Source organism: Abramis brama, assembly GCF_963993115.1.
Source record: "Abramis brama genome assembly, chromosome: 17".
Taxonomy (NCBI): domain Eukaryota; kingdom Metazoa; phylum Chordata; class Actinopteri; order Cypriniformes; family Leuciscidae; genus Abramis; species Abramis brama.
Genome location: NC_139979.1, coordinates 1,459,806 through 1,482,908, shown reverse-complemented (window position 1 = coordinate 1,482,908; position 23,103 = coordinate 1,459,806). Strand labels below are relative to the sequence as shown.

The following is a 23,103-nucleotide window of genomic DNA, read 5'->3' as shown; positions in this document are numbered from 1 at the left end:
TTATATATTATGTTATATACATATATATATAATTTTTAATAATTATTTAAAAAAAATACATATTAAATATAGATATTTTACACACACACACACACACGCACACACTCACTCACACATACAGCCCCCCCCCACACACACAGAGAGACACACACACACACACACACAGACACACACACTCACTCACACATACAGACCCACGCACACACACACACACACAGACCCACCACACACACAGACACACACAAACACACATATAGACCCACACACACACACACAAACACACACACTCACACATGCAGACCCACACACACACACACACACACAGACAGACACTCACTCACACATAGAGACCCACACACACACACACACATACAGACTCACCACACACACAGACCCACGCACACACACACACACACACACACACACACACTCACTCACTCACACATACAGACACACACACTCACACACACACACACACACACACACGCATTCACACAAAATTCTGCCTGAACGCAAGCCCGTTTCCTCCACCAAACCTGATTATGATTTATTGCTGTATTTGTGTGCGATGAGGAAAAATGTTCTCAAGACAATGTCAGTTTTTGCATAAATATAAGAACAGATCAGAGACTTTTAAATACATACACAATAAAACCAAGAGTATCAATATCACTTTATAATATTCCATTGTGAATGTTGGGGCATGTTGTCACAAAACGTCAATGTGTGTTTAATGAACATATTTGTTTTTGCTAGACAATAATTTCAAAAGCTTGAAGGTCTGTCACTTTTTTTTAAATCATATATGATGATACAACTCCTTTAAATATGATGCATGTCATGCAGAACCAGCAGGTTTGTGTTGACGACTCCAAATCATATATAAAGTGCCTTGCAAAAGTATTCACACCTTAATTTAAAAAAATGATCATACCCAAAAAGAAAAAGGCTGTAAAGTAGAGTTAAGTGTATGAACGCTTATGCATTTTAATGAAAAATGTCAGTTTTTTTTATTTTTAATAAATGTGCAGTTATAACAGATCTGTTTTTTCTTGGTCATAATGGCGTATGGAGAGTAGACTGCGAAAAATGTCATTTAAACAGTTCAACATAAGGCAAAGACAAAACTGAAGGGGTGTGAATACTTTCGCAAGGCACTTTTATTATCAATAGCATCTATTTGACTCTAAAATTGTCTCTAAAAAATAAACATTTTGTGCATGTATTCATAAAGTAAATCTATCCTCCACATGGCAACAGTGATTATCACATATCAGCAATATATGTAGATATTTGATGATATTCGCTGCATGATTCTGCATGTGTTCTGGAGTCTGGCCTCGGTTCAGGTTATTATCATGTAAATCTGCTGTATTAAAAGCATCTCTCCAGAAGGATAATATCCTGACGGTTATTTACACGTCTCTGAACTGATCACAGGGAGATTTATGGAAATACAGCCGCTGATTTATTGCGTATTTAAGTCAGCATGAACGCTCGAGGTATTAGTGTTGGTTTAGTCTGAATGCATCAGCCATCGGTGTGAGAATGACAAACATATTCAGTTTCTGAATGGCCAGCATTCATTTATAACTGCATATATTGTACGTTTCATTTTTTTAAAATACATAATTTCATTAATTTTATACATGTAGGGCCTATATGTGTGTGTGTATGTGTGTGTGTGTGTATATATATATATATATATATATACACATTTCTGAGTACAAAATTTTTTTTTTTGTTGAAAAAAATCTAATATGTTGCAAACAGCAGTGCTTAATATATTTTACTTAATTAAAAATAGTAAATATTTAGTACAATATTTTTCGTTTAAACCTTGCTGAATGGCAACATATTTTTTAAATCATATTATTATAATATTATTACAACATTTTTTTTTTTAAATTAATATAACTATATTATATACTAGTATAATATAGTGTATAATATATACTGTACATGTTTAAAAATAGATAAAGATATTGGTAATTTTCAGAAATATTAGTTAAAATTAACAATTATATTTCAAAATGTCGACTATATAAATGTGTATTTCATTTAAATGTCATAATATTTAATTAATTAGTATTTTATTGATCTTGCCTCTAATTTACCCCAATATATATATATATATAAAAAAGAAAAGAAAAGAAAATATCTGAAAACAATGTGTTGGACACTTTGTGCTGTATGACAAAATTACAAAATTGCACGATTCGCGTCACGGATCAGACAAATTTCCACGTGCATCTTGAAGCGGATGTTTATGAAAGTATTTATGAATGTTTATGATCTAGTGGTTTAGAGGAGAGTAAAATCGAAGGTGTCTTTTTGCGCCTTTAGCCCCTAATCCTTCGAAAAACAATATTTAAGCAATATAATTAATAAGTTCCACGTCAGTCTCCAGTGGAGCGACACTAACTCAGTCCAGCATCCCTCAGGAACTGAAGAGGAACATTCCAGCACAATGAACGTCCCACTTTCCCAAGCTGTCGTATCGTTTGCTGTTCTCTAATTCCCTCAAGCACGGCAGAGAGAGAATCGAGCTTCAATTTCTCAATTTCAGCGTCTGAGAAGTATTTAAAGGTACACTAAACTAGTTTACAAAATGTATATCCATCTTCCAAACCGGTTGTCCTATCCTGAATCACTATGATACACCTATAAAAAGTATTTATATTCTGTGTTTATATATATTTGCAGTGCTTTATGAGAGTGGGCGGAGCTAGAGATCTTTTGACTCTGATTGGTGGACTTTTCTGTAGAGCATCATGGGTAATGTAGTTTTTCACATGTAGTCCAACTTTTTTCTCTCTCTATCCTTTTTTTCTACATTGACACTGCCATTATTTAACTACTGCATTTTTTTATTTAAATTTTGCTGTGTCATTATTATTATTGCTATTATGTTTTTATTTAATATTTTATTTATTTATTTGTATGTGCCATTACTGTTAATTAACATCATCTAAGGCAGTGTGTTCCGGGTTGGTTGGGGAGGGATTGAAAATGTAAAAAAAAATGCAATATCTGTACAAACAATAGCATTTGTCTTTGGAATAAAAATAAAGAGAGAGAGAGAAAAAAGTAGTTTTTCACCACAAAAACATGATCTTTAAAAAATAAAATAAAATAAAAACTAAGCTGAAATAGTACGTCTCCACCAATAATGCATAATGCTCCACCAAACAATATGATACGATAATTCACACTTAATATAAACAAAACACACACAAATGTATCAAATATCATTTATTTCTTTTTTATAAAAGCATTTTTTATATCTTAAAAAAATCAGAATTTTCATTGTATTGTCTGTAATCCTGTAAAATAAAGGAATCCAAGGATGAAGCAAAGAATCAAAGTTGAGTTAAAATGAATCCTCATGTGTGCTAAATACACATATGAACACGAGGCCGAGTGAAAGAGGGAATGTCAGTACTGTAACCATCAGGAAAACTCCAGTGTTAGACGAGGAAAACTAGAGAGAAGAAGAAGATCAGTGCTGTCGAGGAAGAGGAGATCGTGCGGTTGAAGGCTAACGAAATAACGCAAGAAGTGTCTTGACAAAAGGCACGTTCGTTTGTAGACGACAAAAAGAAACGCGTGATTGAATCCTGAAATATCCTCACAATACCGTTTTCTTATTCAGAGAACCGGTTTCCAGAGTTTCCACTCAGATCTTTCATGCAAACGCACACGAGTTCAATTCTACATTAATATGGCAACCGTGAACAACCAACACTTCTAAATAATGCGTTTTTGAATAATTTTAGACATTCTGTTCTGCATTTTCACATTTACACGTTTCAACACTCTTGAGCATGTCCTATCATGATCGCCATGCAAATATACATTTGAGGACAGAATTATTATGAGTGAAAAAAGGCTGTGAAAATAAATATGCATTGTTTATCCTTTTGATCTTTCATAAAAAATAATAAAAAAATCACATTAAAGTAAAAAAAAAAGAAAGAAAAAAAACAATGTAGGGGAAATCACTTTATAAAATAAATAATTTTCTCTAATACGCATTTACAATTATTGGCACCCCTAGACATTCTTATGAATAAAATATCTATGATCTCATTCATATTTACATTTTTTTAGCACACCAGGCCAAATTTCCCCATTTCCAGCATCAGGCTGAAAATTAACCCTTTCCCCGCCAGTGTTTGTTGAAAAAGGTTGCCAGCATTTTTGATCATTTGCACAAAATTTTCATGGCCCCCAAAATATTTTGTTACATGAATATCTAAACATGCAATAAAAAAAAAAAAATATATATATATATATATATATTCTAGTTTTATTCTAGCTTCATGCATTCTTTTTTTATCAACACTTGTTGGTAAGGTTCATTAAAAAGCAACATTTTGAACAAAAATCTGAGACTACAACATGCATAAGCAATGCTTTTATCGCTTGTTTCTGCTTCTTTTTTGCATGTGTTTTGATCCATTGATTCTGTAAAAGATGGCTAATAGCGCCCCCTACCGTATAACAGTGTAAAAACATGGAAAGCAGGGAAATCCCATCAATGGCAGGGAAAGAGTTAACGACTTTTATCCATTTACTTGAACAATATAAGATGAGGAAGAGTGTTTGAATGGGGAAACAATCTTAAAATGTAATTTTGCTGAAATTGAATTTTGCCTCCATTTTCAATTGTTTTACTTCAAAGAAAGGTTAGATTTTTGTACTTTTTTTTTTTTGAATGAAAGATCAAAAGGATAAACAACGCAGATTTATTTTCCACAGCCTGGTTTGCTCATATTTTCCTAATAATTCTGACCTCAAGCAAACTCATTACCAGCTCACACATTCCTATCATCTCATGGTCATCATCCCTAATGCTTAACATTCAGCTGTTGTCTTTAATAGGGAAAATGTTCTTACAAAAATACTGTATATGGTACTTTTTTGTAATTGTAGGGACATTGAGTCAGGGTAGGCGCCATATTTAATTTGAAGGATGAAGATTGTTCATTCACAAAGCACTAAATATGTCATCTATCCTGACTAAAGACCATGTTAAAGTGAATGATTTTTTGGCTCCTCTGGGATATCCAGCTCCATCCATTCAATCCGAGAAGAACATGAGCGAAAAAGAGTTAATATCTCTTTCTGAACAGAAAATCAATGGAAGACGTTCTCAAAACTCGGCCTGAAGCTCTGAATGGATGTCGTTCTCTCCTAATCAAGCGTTTTCAGTTGTTTCATTGATTTGCTCGTTTTTTTCTTCCGTCTACAACATTGAGAGTAAATGCAAAACTAGTGTTAAATATCTCTTTAAAATTACTCTAGTCATTGAGTGTGTGATTCTAGAAACACATCCTAGCCACGTAAACACGTAAACAACATCGGGTGTCTCATGACTGACAACATCCATCATGTTTGGGGTTTTAAAGAAAGCAAAAACTGTGCTAACATTCAGAAATTTCCGCGTAAACAGATTCGGGGGGGTTTTAGTCACTGCAAAAGTGATGTCACTGCATTAACAACTAGTTACTAGTTAGATTGATTGGTAAAAGCGGTTGTCTGAACTGAGATTTAAAATGCATGTCACTTTCAAATAAACAAATTCAGAACAAGATCAAGCAGTCAGAAGTGGAGTGACATCTGAATTAGCTGCAGTGTGAACACTATAAGACCGAGAACAAGATGTTTGTGCCGTTGGATTTAACACCGTGTCCCGACCAGACGTGATGCGCGATTAAAGGCGTCTTTTCCATGTTTATCAGAGTTTTTGTCCTAACCAGCCGAACAACGTTAGAAGCAATTTCTATTTTGCGAGGCTGGAACAACAACAACATACAATCTGATAATGATAATCTCAGGTAATGGTTATGTGCTTTATTTACTGTTAAATGAAGTTAATATGAGTTTGAATATCATTATGCATGACCTTTGTAGCCGTACTGAAAGCGACAATTGATAATTCACCTCAGATCTTGAAGGGAACTGTGAGCAAACACGTGTATTCTATGACAAAGATTTCAAAGTTTCAGTCACTCCGTATGTTTTTAAATAATGTTTAAATGGTGTAATATTTATGAATTTGACTATGTTCTAGTTCATTTGGTTGTGAGTGCAGTGCATTTGCAGAGAGGCTCCGCCCCCACTCTCTTCTGATTGGCTGTGATTTGTAATTGATTTGGTTGTGAGTAGAGAGACTACGCCCCCACTCTCTTCTGATTGGCTGTGATTTGTAATTGATTTGGTTGTGAGTAGAGAGACTACGCCCCCACTCTCTTCTGATTGGCTGTGATTTTTGATACATTTGGTTACGAGTGCAGTGCGCTTGCAGAGAGGCTCTGCCCACACTCTCTTCTGATTGGCTGTGATTTGTAATTGATTTGGTTGCAAGTGCAGTGCGCTTGCAGAGAGGATGTGCACTCTCTTATGTCCCCACTCTCTTCTGATTGACTGTGATTTGTAAGTGATTTGGTTGTGAGTAGAGAGACTACGCCCCCACTCTCTTCTGATTGGCTGTGATTTGTAATTGATTTGGTTGTGAGTAGAGAGACTACGCCCCCACTCTCTTCTGATTGGCTGTGATTTTTGATACATTTGGTTACGAGTGCAGTGCGCTTGCAGAGAGGCTCCGCCCCCACTCTCTTCTGATTGACTGTGATTTGTAAGTGATTTGGTTGTGAGTAGAGAGGCTCCGCCCACACTCTCTTCTGATTGGCTGTGATTTGGTTGTGAGTAGAGAGACTCCACCCACATGCTCTTCTGATTGACTTTTTCAGTGTTTTTTTTTTTGTCTAGTGTGGACAGACAAATTGCTTGTCTCTGAAATCTAATTGCATCGCATCTGGTTAGGACAAGGTGTAAATCTTTTTTTTTTTTTTTTTTTTAAATTATGTCAGTTTGAAAAAAATACACAAAAAGGCTTGTAAAGAAAGAAAAAAAACTAAAACTTCGGGCCAATTAGTGGAACACCTAAACTGAATCCAAACATAAGCAGCATGAACAAGGTGTTTATGCATTCATACAAAACCCCTTCGGACTCCCAGATACGGTCCATCTGAAAGTTCAGGCACTGTGACGTGTGCGGTGTTTCGCACGCGCGACTTCTCCACGGGACGTCATCCTGCGTCTTCAAGAGGGGCATAACGCTTGCAGCGGGAGGTGAACTGAGTAAATATACAGGCGACCTCAGCAAAACCCACATCTGACATGATCCAGAGTTAAACCGATGTGCAATATTCTGAGTGCGTGTGTGTGTGTGTGTGTGTGTGTGGCTGGCGAGGTTGCCATGGTCACCGCTGTCATTGGCAAAGCATTACAAGAGGGGGTGTGGAAGACAGAAAGCTTTGTGTCTGTGTGTTGTGTGAATCATCCAAATGCCAAATCACGTCAATGCGTTCTCCGATCGAGCTTTCTGATTTCATATATTCGTAGTTAGTGACGAATCTTCTTCAAACACAACGCTCCCCCCCCGCTCCGTCTCAATGCGCTCCCTCCCGGAGCATTTCCGTGCCCCCGTTTATCCCCGTTTATCCCCGTGGATCAGGTTTGTCAGGGTTCTGAGGGGTTTTCGGATGCCGTTTCCCATCACAGGGAAGGCGTTTCTCGGATCTGTCAGAGTCGCTCGATGTCTCTGTACTTCTTGCGCAGGATCGATACCTGGTCCTTGAACAGAAGGGGATCCAGTCTCATCTGCGAATGGACCAGGGGCATCGTGCCAAACCAGCTGGCAAATTTGTTCATGCACGTCTGCCGCTGGGCGAAGTGGTCCGGGTCGGCCCAACGAGACGCACGGGACGTCTGAGGAGGAAAGAGAGGCGGTCAGCTGCTTTCTCAATGTAAACGGATGTCTTTAACCCTCTGTGGTTCGGTGTTGCCTCCATGCAACAGTCTATTTTAGTTTATTTTTAATAAAATGAGACACCCATTTATTGGTCAAACATATCTCAGGGGAGAAGAACTCAAATACAAATCAATGAAAGTGCAAAAAAGTGGTCACATGACCCCCATGTGTCTTGTTTCAGCACATGTGCACAGGTCACATGGCTTCATATTTTCCCCAATGAAAAGTGCATTTTCACTAATTTGCGTCCAGTTAATCACCCACAAAAAAATATATCTTAATATCTTCTGGGATTTTATCGATAATGATAATTAGATGATATTTTGCTGAGTGTGTTGCATCAGGTCAGGTTTAGGACTGTCGTGAACAGCTGACTACTAAAGTTTTTAATATTCTTCATATTCTGTGTGGTGGTCGGTTCACAGCAGTGACACAAATTATTTTTTTCCAATAAATTTAAATGGATTTTTACCTTTTATGGGCATTTTTACCTTTTATTTTTATGTATGCAATTAATTCTAATAATTCAATTACAATAATAAGACACAATAGGGCTGTTACCAATCAACTGAAATCAGTATCATCAAAATTAATCTTTGCACTGCACAGGAAACACAGAATCAGAATCTGAAGTGCGTTTAGATGCTTTTACACAGACCGTTTAATGCAGATCAGAGGGACATGAATGTGTTTAACCAGCAGCAAATGCAGAAATAATGTTTTTATTTTTTTAAAACATAAAACATTGAGTATCGATATTTTGAAATGATTTAAAAAGTAAAAAGATACTCTAAATGTTTAAAACAGCAAGTCACTGTCACTGAGTTTCAACCGATTCATTCAAACGGCTGATTCATTCAGGAACGAAGCATTTGACTCTCTTAGTGAGTGAGTCATTGAATCATTCATTCAACCGATTCGTTCATTCAGTAATGAAACACCTCCGTGTCGCTCAGAGACGCGAAACAGTCCTGTGTCTTTGTTCGGAACGATTTTCGTTGGTGAAATAGAGCAAAAACAGGCGATATTGTGTCTAAAATGTAAGTAAGGGTTAGACTAATAACCCTATTAACTTCTTGTTTATTGAAATGTTGTATAAAATCAATATCACATTTGTAATCATGCTTATATTTGGAGAAAAAAAACGTATGATATTGATTAACAGTATTAAATTATATAAATAAATAAAAAGGTATTTTTGCCCCTTATCTTGAATATTGAGGAGGGTTATAAATGCATTTTAATAGTCTAAATGCTGAAGCGCACTAGTCTAACCTACTAGACTACATCACATAGTGCATGTGTGCGCTCTATAGATGTGTTTCTGTGAAGTGAGAGACATAGTCCATAATATCAGATCAGATCACACATCATTAAAACAGCTGAAAGTATGCAGTGACAGAATCACACAGATTTTGTACCTGTCCCATCATCGTCTCCTTGTACTGTTTCTTCTGAGTGACCTTGATAGGCGGCATCTTAGTGACAGCAGACACTAGGAAGTTCATGAGGATGTCTTCACAGTTCGAGAGCTGGTCCACCATAGTCTTTAAGCTGCCGGGCAGGTAGTGTGTGTACAAGTAATTATAATACCTGGATTAGAAAAAGACGACGCATTAAACACATTTATTACATGGCTTGGTTGAATTCTAATGTAGAATGCGGTGTGTTATGAGATACCGTGCAAATTTATTTTTACAGACGTCCACATGAGAAACAATTACTGTCCGAATAGGGCGATAAATCACTAAAAATACACAAATGCCCTGTTCTAAACTCTAGTGATCTGCCGCCGTTTCGGCACTCCCTGTTTCAAACTCTACACAGGAAAAAGTTTATTTTAGATGTTTGCTTATGTGTATTTTTGTGCGTGGAGTGTTTTGTTGCTGCTCATGGAGAGTGTTTCAAATCATTACCTTCCACTGCAGAGATAATGACAGTGAGATGTGGTTCGTGAGTTGGTTATCTGACTGACCTGTGGTAGAAAGCAGCTCCGGTCAGCACCATGGAGTAATCATTGGTCCACTTGGAGGTGTATCCCCAACGCTCCTTGTTAGAGTCCCAGAAATGGCTACGCGCAGGGTATCCCACAATCCTCTCTGGGAAACTTTGCCAAACAGTAAAGGCAAAATCCACCTGTGGGAATGAGTACACTGTAAGTACATACTGAACATGCAAACATGAAGCCTATCACTTTACAGTAAGTTCACATGAACTAACAATCAAAAATAATGCATTTGGACCGTCTAAATGGTCTACATTGGGCACCATTCACTTGCATTAGATGGAGAAAAATCCTGGAATGTTTTCCTCCAAAACCTTAAAGTCGCTCTGTGGTGAATATCCAGCTTTTAATGTTGTTTATGTGTCTATGTGGTGTTTTTAATACGCTTTGAGTCAAACCATGTGTAAATTCATAAGTCGACACCATTGCTGAGTATTTCCTCCTTAAAACTGCAGTGAACCAAAGACAGTCTCAAAAACACGCTTTGAAATCGCTGGTGTTTCTGACGTCACAAACTACCTTGTAACCAATCAGATCAACGTGTGATCGTCAACCAGTGGATCTCTGAGCTGAGTGAGTGAGTGGAGGCGGGGCTCATTTGCATATTCATAGAACCACGTATACTAAATGAGGCAAGGGTGTCGAGTTACATTCAAGATATTTTAAGGCATGAAGACATTATTTTCAAGGAAAAAAACGTTTATGTAATTTTGTTGATCAAAGATGAGTTTTAAGGGATAAAATGATTGACTACAGGGGGACTTTAATTTAATTAAGTTGAGAGTCATATACATCTTGGATGGCCTTGGGGGTTGAGTAAATAATCCGTAAATTTCCATTTTTTGGTGAACTAATCCTATAATGCTGATAATACAATTTAATAAGAGCAAATTAAATGTAAACAATTTCTGAAATAAAATGCTTGACCCAAAATTCACAAAAACTAATCACTTAAAATCATTATGATCGGTTGAAAAAAACAACAACAATCTGACAAAGTAGTCTTTAATAATGTCTAAATATATATCCAAATGCAAAACCTAACACAAGTAAATTATTACGTCTGAAAACAATGTTTCCAGCAACTAGGAAATACACAGCCATGTTTATATATATGGCTATACAGTGGTTACACCATGATATTACAGATGATAAATGGTGCATAAATAATATTCAGTACCATAAAATCCGCTTATATAGCCAGTTTTTGTTTTTGTTTATGTTTTCCCTGATTCCTGTGATTGGTTGTAGCCAAAGTCCCTTTAAGCCAAGTAATTTCACTTGGTGGCCATCTTTGAAACTTCTCTCGGGCAACAACACCCGTCTCATTTGTTTTTCTTTCTGAATCCTCAAATCATGACAAAAAAGCTGCATTTTTCAGCCAATGTACATGTGCAGTCATAAGTGCTTCTAACAGTGATGCAATGACTTTACCAGTCTGCAATTGGCTCTTTTATTTAAAAGGCGGGACTTATTCCGCCATATTGCGTGTTGTACTTTCTCCCATTCATATTACTATGATTGCATATCTTTGCATATCTAACGTCTTTGTTGAAGCCCCAGACTCACCTCAGTGGTCGAGAGCACAGTGTCCTCATCCAGACTCAAGACTGCATCTGTTCTCATGCTGTCATAGGGCAGGAATCGGCTGCTCATCACCTAAACGTAGACAAACACGTGAAACCTCCTCCAGAAAATGCTCAATATCTCATTCAAGGCAGAGAGCAAAACGACGGCAGCAACAAATCTATACGCCATCCATCATGTGTCATCGCAGCGAGTAAAAGCAGACACTTCATTTGATAAGATGAGAATATAAAGACAGGTTGAAGTGGAGATTCACCTTGCTCTCGCCCTCGATTACGATGACTGGGACAGAAGTCACGGGCCAGCGATGCTTCGCGGGAAGAGGCTTGTCACAGTTCCACAGGACAATGATCTGATACAAGGTCATCAGAGGTCATTTCTACTATTAAGTACATTTTTATTTCATTTACACCACTGTTCAAAAGTTTGAGGTCGATCAGATTCTTTAATGTTTTTGAAAGAGCTCACCGCAGCTGCAAAAATACTGTAAAAACAGTGAAATATTATTAGAATTTAAAATAGCTGTTTTCTATGTGAATATACAGTAAAGTGTAATTTATTCCTGTGATCAAAGCTGAATTTTCAGCATCATTACTCCAGTCTTCAGTGTGACATGATCCTTCAGAAATCACTCTAATATGATGATTTGATGCTCAAGAAACATTTATGATTATTATCAGTTGAAACAGCATTCATCTGAATTTTTGAAGTCTTTACTGTTAATTTGGATCACTTTAATTTCTTTCAGTATTAATTTCTTTCCAAAAGAAAAAAAAATCTTACTTTTGAATAGCACTGTCTTAATAAATTATATTACCTAATGTACTTTTATCACAATATCACAGTTACATTTCTCTACTTTGTGAATGTAATGTTTTTGGGAACAACATCCCATCCTGTTAGTCTTTTGTAAAATGTCTTTAAATAACAATTGCCAGTTCCTCAGTGACATCACATTCTAGGAAATGACCTCATTTTGGAGGGAAAACAAACATCTGTTAGTATTAGCAATGGATCTGGTTCTCTAACGCCAAAATAGCAAAATTAACTCTTATATGCTCTTATAATATCTTGTTCATTCAAGTTAGAATTCATAAAGTTAAAGTGACTGAGCTTGACCGGAGCATATTTCTAAAAGCCTGATATTTGCTTTTATGGAAATGCATCCTTAATGTGTTTTTTATGCAACAGCTGCTGAGCTATTTGTTGTTTCCAGAACTAATGAAACTGAAATAAACAAGTTTAAGTTGAAGAACTAAAATTATTAACACAAAAACTGACATAAATATAAATTAAAGCTAAATATAAATAATTTTTAAAAATGACAAAAGCACTAAAATTTAGACTCAAAATAAAATGGAAACTAAGTATAAAAATAAAAGCTAATTTAAAATATTAATAAATGCTAAAATAGTATTAATAAATAATATAATAGTATATAAATAACTGACCTGGGCACAGTACTGTGATTTGGCCACAGCCACTAGCAACTTGAGAACCGGTTGAGACTGAGATACGAGAGGCGTGACTGCGTGAATGACGGCGGTGAATTTCTGCTGTGGTTTAGTACCTGTGGAGAAGAAGATCAGTATGTTTAATTAGACAATTCATATATATATATATATATATATATATATATATATATATATATATATATATAAAACACTGACTCCATAGAGTAGATTTAATAGTATGTTGTTAAAGGTGATGTAAGATATTTTGTTAAAATACATTCTCATTCATACCCAGTTTATTGTTCATTGACTAATATTAGTATGCCATTCATGAGTTTATCTCCCGCACAGGAGTAAACATTGAGCTTCCCAGACACCATCAGAACTGGAGGAGAGTTTGGGGCGTGGCTACTGTAGCAGGAGGAGAGTTTGGGGTGTGGCTACTGTAGCAGGAGGAGTATTTGGGGAGTGGCTACTGTAGCAGGCGGAGAGTTTGGGGCGTGGCTACTGTAGAAGGTGAGAGTTTGGGGCGTGGCTACTGTAGCAGGCGGAGTTTGGGGCGTGGCTACTCTAGCAGACGGGGAGTTTGGGGCGTGGCTACTCTAGCAGACGGGGAGTTTGGGGCGTGGCTACTGTAGAAGGTGAGAGTTTGGGGCGTGGCTACTGTAGAAGGTGAGAGTTTGGGGCGTGGCTACTCTAGCAGACGGGGAGTTTGGGGCGTGGCTACTCTAGCAGACGGGGAGTTTGGGGCGTGGCTACTGTAGAAGGTGAGAGTTTGGGGCGTGGCTACTGTAGCAGGCGGAGAGTTTGGGGAGTGGCCACTGTAGAAGGTGAGAGTTTGGGGCGTGGCTACTGTAGAAGGTGAGAGTTTGGGGCGTGGCTACTGTAGCAGGTGGAGAGTTTGGGGCGTGGCTACTGTAGTAGACAGGGAGTTTGGGGCGTGGCTACTGTAGTAGACGGAGAATTTGGGGCGTGGCTACTGTAGCAGATGGGGAGTTTGGGGCGTGGCTACTGTAGCAGACGGGGAGTTTGGGGCGTGGCTACTGTAGCAGACGGGGAGTTTGGGGCGTGGCTACTGTAGAAGGTGAGAGTTTGGGGCGTGGCTACTGTAGTAGACGGGGAGTTTGGGGCGTGGCTACTGTAGTAGACGGGGAGTTTGGGGCGTGGCTACTGTAGCAGACGGGGAGTTTGGGGCGTGGCTACTGTAGCAGACGGGGAGTTTGGGGCGTGGCTACTGTAGAAGGTGAGAGTTTGGGGCGTGGCTACTGTAGAAGGTGAGAGTTTGGGGCGTGGCTACGTGGAAGCGGAGCCAGTGGGTGTTCAGTCAAACTTACCAAGCTCGGCGTAGAAGAAGGGGAAGTCGCCCAGATATGAGGAGTATTGTGGCAGGGTGAAGAGTCCTCCCGGCAGTCGGTTCCACATCAGCGTGCTGCGGCCGTTGTGCTGAAACACACGGTCCTGGATGATCTGGAAGAGGACATCCAGAAAGAGTTTGGAAAGTTACAAGATGTTCTGATACAATTTTATGATCCCTTTAATGACTGATTAGAGCTATTACACCATGTCCAAACCAGACGTGATGCAACAGATTTCCAGCGACAAGCAATGTTTCTGTCCACACCAGAAGTGACAAAATCAATCAAAAATCACAGCCAATCAGAAGAGTGTGTGGGCAGAGTCTCTCTGCAAGCGCACTGCACTCACAACCAAATCAATAAGCACATATCCAGACTCATAAATATTACATAATTTAAACATTATTGAAAATACATACTGAGTCATTGATACAGTCTTTGTCATAGAATACAATTGTTTGTTTACAGTTCTTGTTTCCTTTAATTTATGTTCAAGATCTGAAGTGAATTATCCATCATCGCTGTCCATCGTATGCACACTTCAAGAAATAGGTAATTCAAGTTCTTTTTGGCCACTCTTTTAAGAGTACTGTGAATTCGGACATGCAACTCGTCACTTACTGTTTTTCACCTTCTATATAGTAGATATTACTTAATATTCAACAATTTTATTGATCTGCCTGCATTGACACCATTATGAGAAATTAACCTAGCTGGATGATTTCTCCAGAGCGGCTATATATATAAAAAAGTAAATTATTAACTTTTTTACAACAAAAATGAACCATCACTGAACTTATTTAAGCTGGACTATGACGCTATTTTTTTTTCTTCTAGATGTGCTGTACAGCCGAAACAACCTTTTTTGCATTATTTTCCTGTTTTCCCTGTAAAGCTGCTTTGAAACAATCTGTATTGTAAAAAGCTCTAAATAAATAAAGGTGACTTGACTAGAAAAGTATGCGATTTCATTGCAGCCTCTGATTAACATGGTAAATATGCTTTTTATTGTGTCACGGCATCGCGGGTTAGACTCCGTTGACAAACATTAACAAGGCTCAAATTTCATGAGCTTTAAAGAGCCTAACTTTCACAAACATGAGGCCAGCTGGACCGAAGCCATGTTTATTCGGACACATATTAATGCTCGGTATCACAGATCCAACCCTTCAAGACCTGACCCGGGTGTCCTCTTACACACCAACAGCAATCCAGCACATCTCAGAACTACAACACTTCCTCCAGGGAGAAGTGTGTGAAACCAGAGCCTGAGACCGGCCAGATGGAGCTCGTTTTCATTCAGGAATAGCTCCCGAAATGACTGATCACATGCAATTCATTCTATCGGGAGGGTAAAGGAATTTGTGCAAAAAAACCCAGAAAAATTAATTTGAAAGAAAATGAAGCCTTTTTTTTTTTGTTGCATTGTGACATTATGTGGGGGGAAATAAATATATACTTCTCATTATGGTATTTGTGACTGATTTAAATAGTAAAATATTTATACATAATGAGCACATTTATGCTAATTTTACTAAATAAATCATTGTGCCTGGATGATTCTCATTCTAATATTATCATTAAATCATTTAAAATGATGAGAATTACAAATAAAGCCATAATTACATCTGATTCCGGATGCATTACAGTAATGAGAACTGTGGAGTGAAAACGTGCTCAATAACCATGAAAATAATCACAATGCAAAAATCTTAATGGTCCTAAAATGAGCGTAATTTTCTGCAATTTTCTCATTTTCTGTTTGTTTTAAGGGTAAATTATGACCTGGGCAAGTTTCTGTGGGATTCATCTGATCGGATTCGATGGCCTCATGTCTTGACCGCAGTGAAAGATGTTCATTGATCAATGTTCATTGCTCACCTCTAATGTCGTGAGCACGATCTTCTCCACAGAAGAGAAGTACGCTTCCCACAAGAACTGCGTCTGCTGGCGGAGGGACAGAATGCGATCCTGATGGATGGAGCGAACCGTCGATGGAATCTGTGAAGAGAAGTGAGCAGTGAGATCATGTTTTATTTCCAATCGAAGGCACCAGTTAAAATAACTCAGAGAAACTGGGCTTTTTCAGTAAGTAAAGGAAGTTTCGAGAGTAGATTAAAGGAAGAGTTCACCCCAAAAAGTGAAAAGTCATTTCAGGATAGTGCTTGGGTGATTGATGAGTCTATAGGGGGTCACCACCTGATTAGTTGCTATGTGGTTACCAAGGAGATACCAGGGTGTTGCTAGATAGATAGATAGATAGATAGATAGATAGATAGATAGATAGTAAAATACAATAGATATATAGATAGATAGATAGATAGATAGATAGATAGATAGATAGATAGATAGATAGATAGTAAAATACAATAGATATATAGATAGATAGATAGATAGATAGATAGATAGATAGATAGATAGATAGATAGATAGATAGATAGATAGATAAGAGTTTTGCTGTAGTGTTTATTCAACTGAGAGCACACATAAGTCACATCAGGTGTGTGTGTTTATTAAAGTCTCTCTTCACTGTAAACACAAACAGCTCGAGGAAGATTCCCTTTACACATATTCCACTGGCCGATTAGTCTCCGCTTCTGTCGAGGCCTCGAGCGCCACAGGGTCACGAGAGCGAGAGCGTATGAAACGCAGAACTCCTGCTCTCGACAGAACCTGTCGCTTCTCTCACCCGAGTCGTTCTGCCGGCGAGGGCGAGAGTTTCGATTACACACGATGAGCCCCAGCTCTCACTGTGGAGTCTCTGAGGCCTGAGGACCGGCACTGATCGCTTCTGACCCGCTAATTAGCATGTGGCATTAGAACGATTTCATTCATGGATGATTAATTTATAGGGGAGTCTTGAGATTACATGAGGTTAAAACATTAAGCAACATATAGGGTCCTATTTTAACCATTATTAGTCAATGATGTTGCTCCAAACTTGTATGACTTTCTTTGATCTGTGGAACACAAAATAAAATGTCTTATTTAGTCAATAAAGTCAATGGGGTCCAATCTTGTTCAAAACAGTCATGAGGTTTAAACATATTATTACACGGTTCTGTGGAATACTTGATTCTGATTGGTCAATCGTGTTATTCCCAGATAACAGCCGCTGGGAACAGAAACACAGGCTCATCCGGGTCACTGAAGTCAGCAGCGCTACACACTCGCTAGGAACGTTTTTTCTTCAAGGAAGTTTTGCGTTTGGTGAGCTAATAAAATATTAAAACTCAGTCGAATCAATATTTAGTGTACAGTTATTTAATTATGCCATCCAGTATCATGGACTCGCTCTCTCTTGTTTCACACAAACGCAGCGGCGGCCATTTTGTGACTATTGTTTTAAACACTGTTGGATTATAAGATACAAACAGGTACGATTTTAAAACAGTTTAATCTGAAATCAATATCTCTTATCTCCATAATTATTAATGTGGTGAAATGCTGTGTAATAAGTGTTATGACTGTATACCGCATCTCTTAAATGTCCGTCTAGTTTGATCTCGCCGCTGAAACTGCTCTCTCCGCGAAGCTTTGCGTTTAAAGAGCTGATAAAATATTTAAACTCGGATCAATATTTCATGTCTAATTATTCACTTATGTGGCAAGTATCCGTGTAATAAGCGGGATAATGTACATCCAGCCGGTTGTTATCTCTGAATAAACCCCTTCAGGTGTGTGTGTGTGTGTGTGTGTGTGTGTGTGTGTGTGTGTGTGTGTGTGATGATCCTGATCATCTGGTCGGGTTTATTCTGAGATAACAACCGGCTGGATGTACATTATTCCTTACTTAAGCAACATATAGGGCCATATTTTAACAATCTAAGCTCATGGTCTAAAGCTCACGGCGCAAGTGCACTTAGAGCGAATCCGAATCCACTTTTGCTAGTTTAACGACGGGAAAAATGGTCGGCGCTCCCGGTGCATGGTCTAAAAGAGTCGTCTCTATTCTCTTAATGAGTAATGGGTGAGTTTTGGGCGTAACGTGCAAAAAAACAATCAGAGTCTCTTCTCCCATTCCATTTAAAAGCCAGTTGCACTCGTGCCATGGCGGATTCGCTATTTACAGTGAGGAAAATAAGTATTTGAACACCCTGCTATTTTGCAAGTTCTCCCACTTGGAAATCATGGAGGGGTCTGAAATTGTCATCGTAGGTGCATGTCCACTGTGAGAGACATAATCTAAAAAAAAAAATCCAGAAATCACAATGTATGATTTTTTAACTATTTATTTGTATGATACAGCTGCAAATAAGTATTTGAACACCTGAGAAAATCAATGTTAATATTTGGTACAGTAGCCTTTGTTTGCAATTACAGAGGTCAAACGTTTAGTTTTTCACCAGGTTTGCACACACTGCAGGAGGGATTTTGGCCCACTCCTCCACACAGATCTTCTCTAGATCAGTCAGGTTTCTGGGCTGTCGCTGAGAAACACGGAGTTTGAGCTCCCTCCAAAGACTCTCTATTGGGTTTAGGTCTGGAGACTGGCTAGGCCACGCCAGAACCTTGATATGCTTCTTACAGAGCCACTCCATGGTTATCCTGGCTGTGTGCTTCGGGTCATTGTCATGTTGGAAGACCCAGCCTCGACCCATCTTCAATGCTCTAACTGAGGGAAGGAGGTTGTTCCCCAAAATCTCGCAATACATGGCCCCGGTCATCCTCTCCTTAATACAGTGCAGTCGCCCTGTCCCATGTGCAGAAAAACACCCCCAAAGCATGATGCTACCACCCCCATGCTTCACAGTAGGGATGGTGTTCTTGGGATGGTACTCATCATTCTTCTTCCTCCAAACACGTTTAGTGGAATTATGACCAAAAAGTTCTATTTTGGTCTCATCTGACCACATGACTTTCTCCCATGACTCCTCTGGATCATCCAAATGGTCATTGGCAAACTTAAGACGGGCCTTGACATGTGCTGGTTTAAGCAGGGGAACCTTCCGTGCCATGCATGATTTCAAACCATGACGTCTTAGTGTATTACCAACAGTAACCTTGGAAACGGTGGTCCCAGCTCCTCCCGTGTAGTTCTGGGCTGATTTCTCACCTTTCTTAGGATCATTGAGACCCCACGAGGTGAGATCTTGCATGGAGCCCCAGTCCGAGGGAGATTGACAGTCATGTTTAGCTTCTTCCATTTTCTAATGATTGCTCCAACAGTGGACCTTTTTTCACCAAGCTGCTTGGCAATTTCCCCGTAGCCCTTTCCAGCCTTGTGGAGGTGTACAATTTTGTCTCTAGTGTCTTTGGACAGCTCTTTGGTCTTGGCCATGTTAGTAGTTGGATTCTTACTGATTGTATGAGGTGGACAGGTGTCTTTATGCAGCTAAGGACCTCAAACAGGTGCATCTAATTTAGGATAATAAATGGAGTGGAGGTGGACATTTTAAAGGCAGACTAACAGGTCTTTGAGGGTCAGAAGAGGGTTTTAGGGTTTTAGATTATGTCTCTCACAGTGGACATGCACCTACGATGACTATTTCAGACCCCTCCATGATTTCCAAGTGGGAGAACTTGCAAAATAGCAGGGTGTTCAAATACTTATTTTCCTCACTGTACATGACGGAATCTGATAGTGGAGTCTCCAGATTGGTGTCTCGTGTTGGGCATTTTAACAGGTTTTTTTGGGGGGGATTGACTCTCTTTTGCAGTCTGTCTCTAGCGGCCAGTCGATGAACTGCAGTTTAAGTCACTTCCGTGTTGGATTCAAGAGAGAGATCGGAAGGTTGCCGCTTGGACAGAATGCATGAGATAAACTGAGCTGAGCTCTTTCTAGTCCTGATATATTATGATGAAAGTCGTACCTGTAGGAGAAGTCTCTCGTCCCCAATGACGGCAGCCGTACGCCAGTCGATGATCTCTGAGAAGGGAAGCTCCCAGCCGTTACTGAGCATGACGGGTACACAAGCGGCCTGCACACACACACAGAGAGAGAGAGAGAGAGAGAGAGAGAGAGAGAGAGGGAGAGGGAGAGAGAGAGAGAGAGAGAGAGAGAGAGAGGGGCAAGTTAAAACAGGCTGAAAAATAAAGCAAGCGTCATGAAAATTTTTATTAGCATCTTTGAGTGGAAAGTCTGAAACCCAGAGAAGCTCTGCCTGAAGAATCGTGTCTTTATCAGATAAGTCGTAAGTTTCTGAGAAATCTGGCAGCGACGGAGCGAAACACAAAGCGTGACTCTGCCTGTCTGAACCGAAGCCTCACGGGTCACAACAATCAAAGAGGACGTGAGATAATCATCACGGATACAGACACTGCTACACGAAGGGCTGGGAGACAGTCAAAATATAAAAATAAATGTTACATATACAACATAAATTGTAGGCTATATATATATATATATATATATATATTTAATACATAATATATATGTTTGTAATATAAAAATATTTTTATAAATATATATATGAAATACACAATACACATATATAAAACATTTATGTTTATAATAACATTTATTTATAATTTTTTATTTATATATTAAGTATTTTATATATAGGGCTGTGCAACAGTGAAATTATCTATATATTTTGTGTATAATTGTTATATAAAATAAAATATTATTTATATATAATATAGTATTTTATATTATATGCATTATATATATATATATATATATATATATATAGATAGATAGATAGATAAATGTTTCAGTATATATATATATATATATATATATATATATATATATATATATATATATATATTATACATATTATATATACACACACACACGGAAATAAGTTTATAATAACTAAAATAAAAATGCAAATATTTTTTAAATACAAAAATTACAAAAGAACATAACAAAATTACTAAAACTACATTTACAATGAAAATGAAAATATAAAAAAAAAAATCTAAACTTAATAAAAACTATATATAAAGTAAATAAATAATACTAAAATAACCACGTACAATAGTATGTTTTTTTTGTATGTATGTTTCCCATCATAACTGTGTGTGTGTGTATGTTTGCACAGGCCTGTTGTCCTGTCCTTAATCTGTTAATCTGCTCCTCATCTGACCTCCCTTCATCTCTAATATCATCCTGCTGTTATGGACTAATCCTTGCAGTGTCATTAACCAGCCCTTCAATCTGCTGAAATACATACAGACCAATACAGGCCTGAGAGCTAAAGCCGGCGTGAGCTCCGGCAGACACAAACACATGTGCACCAAAACCTCCGCCAGGCAATCCTACACTCCCACACAATTCACAATTCAAAACACAATATATAATGGCCTGTTAAGCCTCATATCTGCACAACGCCAGACAACCTGAAAGAGCACAGCCACACAATAGGCACAGGCATGAGCATCACAGAATAGTGCCGGTTACGGCTAAAGGTGCATTTGTTCACTTCTCAGGCACACTAATACGTTTTCTTTTTCTCTCCGTTTTGGCCTTCGATCCACACTGAGGGTACGTTTGCACAACAACGATATGCTTGATAAGTTTTCCGCGTACAGACGGAATATCCACGTATATCACTCGCGGATATCACTTTCAGTGATAACTTGATATAGTTTTCCGCGTATATCACTGTCAAAACGATCCCCAGTCACACTGATCCGCGTAAACGACTAAAAACGCTGTATTCTGCTGCCAGGCCAGTAGATGGCGATGAAACACTATCGACTGAACACGTAATACGCATGTTAATGACGTCATGTTTTTGTTGTTTACACGGACACCGTTTTCAAAAACGTGCACTTTGAACCCCGTTTTCAAAAGTTTGTGTTTTCATGCACCCAAAACGCTGTTGTCGTGTAAACGAACGGCTGAACGGTTTTTAGTTGAAAACGGTGTCGTGTAAGACGGCGTTTTTATTATGAAAACGAAGCTTTTTGAAAACACTCTCCAAAGTGGATAAATTTGTAAACGCTGTTTTCGCGCTGTAGTGTTGACTGTCAAAACTGAGGTATTTAAAAACGATGACGTAAGTTTAGTCACGTGATGCATATTTTACTAATAGATATTCATCTTTATACCGGTATTGTGCCTGTTGTACTTTTTCACTTTCACACTGTATTGTACTATATTGTATACAACTGTACTATATTACTTTACGCACTTTTCATATCACAGTCCTGCAAAGATTTACTCTCATTTGCTGTCCTGCGGTAAAACATGAGTGTTTTAGATCAAACATATGATGGTGAGTGAGAGCGACCTGGACGATCAGTGAATGCTGATACTTGATTTGATTTGATATTCTGCTAAATAAAATGATCCTATCAGAAGAATTGCGAGATAACATAATTATTTATTTTTCCGTCTGTATCATCTCAGGAAGCTTTTGAGAGGTTAAACGCATGTGCAGTAAAGGTGAGTTTAGCGTTTTCAGGCGTTTTCCAAAAGTTTCTCATCCACACTGAAACATCTGAAAACGCTAGTGTGGACAAGTGCGTTTTTAAACGAAAACGGCGTTTTCAGATGTTTCCAGATTAAAGGGGTCATGAACTGAATTTTTAAAGTTTTTTATATTGTTGTCTGAGGTCAACTTATGACGGTTTTTACATTCAAAAACATCAAAATGATTAAGTAATAGGCTATTTTCTGCCCTGGTTTTGAGCCTAACTCCTGTTTTTATGGGCGTGCCGCACTGAAGACGTGGAAGTAAACGCCCACTGCTATGATTGGATAACAGTTTTGCATATTATAATGAGTTTCATGTAATAGAGACAGAGCGCAACGCATCATAATCTGAAGACCACGCCCACCGGGGGGGAAAACAATCCAACCGTCTCCATTGACTTTGCATTGCGAGAGGCTGCCTCCTCGTCATTTATGACTTATAACAAAAGACAGAAAAATGCCTAAAAGCTGCTGTGTGACAAGGTGTACAGCAAACAAGCTAAAAAAACCCA

The 23,103-nt window shown here is 38.3% G+C and overlaps 1 protein-coding gene across 1 annotated transcript in view; it reads right to left on the bottom strand.

Annotated features, from left to right (window-relative positions):
* Positions 1-5,247: 5,247 nt before the first annotated feature.
* ext1a (exostosin glycosyltransferase 1a) overlaps positions 5,248-23,103 on the bottom strand; it is a 63,692-nt gene continuing 45,836 nt past the window's right edge. The window contains exons 3-11 of the mRNA XM_084088614.1: positions 20,037-20,144; positions 16,105-16,224; positions 14,203-14,335; positions 12,866-12,984; positions 11,671-11,766; positions 11,397-11,486; positions 9,798-9,958; positions 9,244-9,415; positions 5,248-7,779 (exon numbers count right to left, since the gene is read on the bottom strand). Coding sequence (XP_083944740.1) covers positions 7,594-7,779; positions 9,244-9,415; positions 9,798-9,958; positions 11,397-11,486; positions 11,671-11,766; positions 12,866-12,984; positions 14,203-14,335; positions 16,105-16,224; positions 20,037-20,144 — 1,185 coding nt within the window. The 3' untranslated portion in view covers positions 5,248-7,593. The remainder of the gene's footprint in view (positions 7,780-9,243; positions 9,416-9,797; positions 9,959-11,396; positions 11,487-11,670; positions 11,767-12,865; positions 12,985-14,202; positions 14,336-16,104; positions 16,225-20,036; positions 20,145-23,103) is intronic.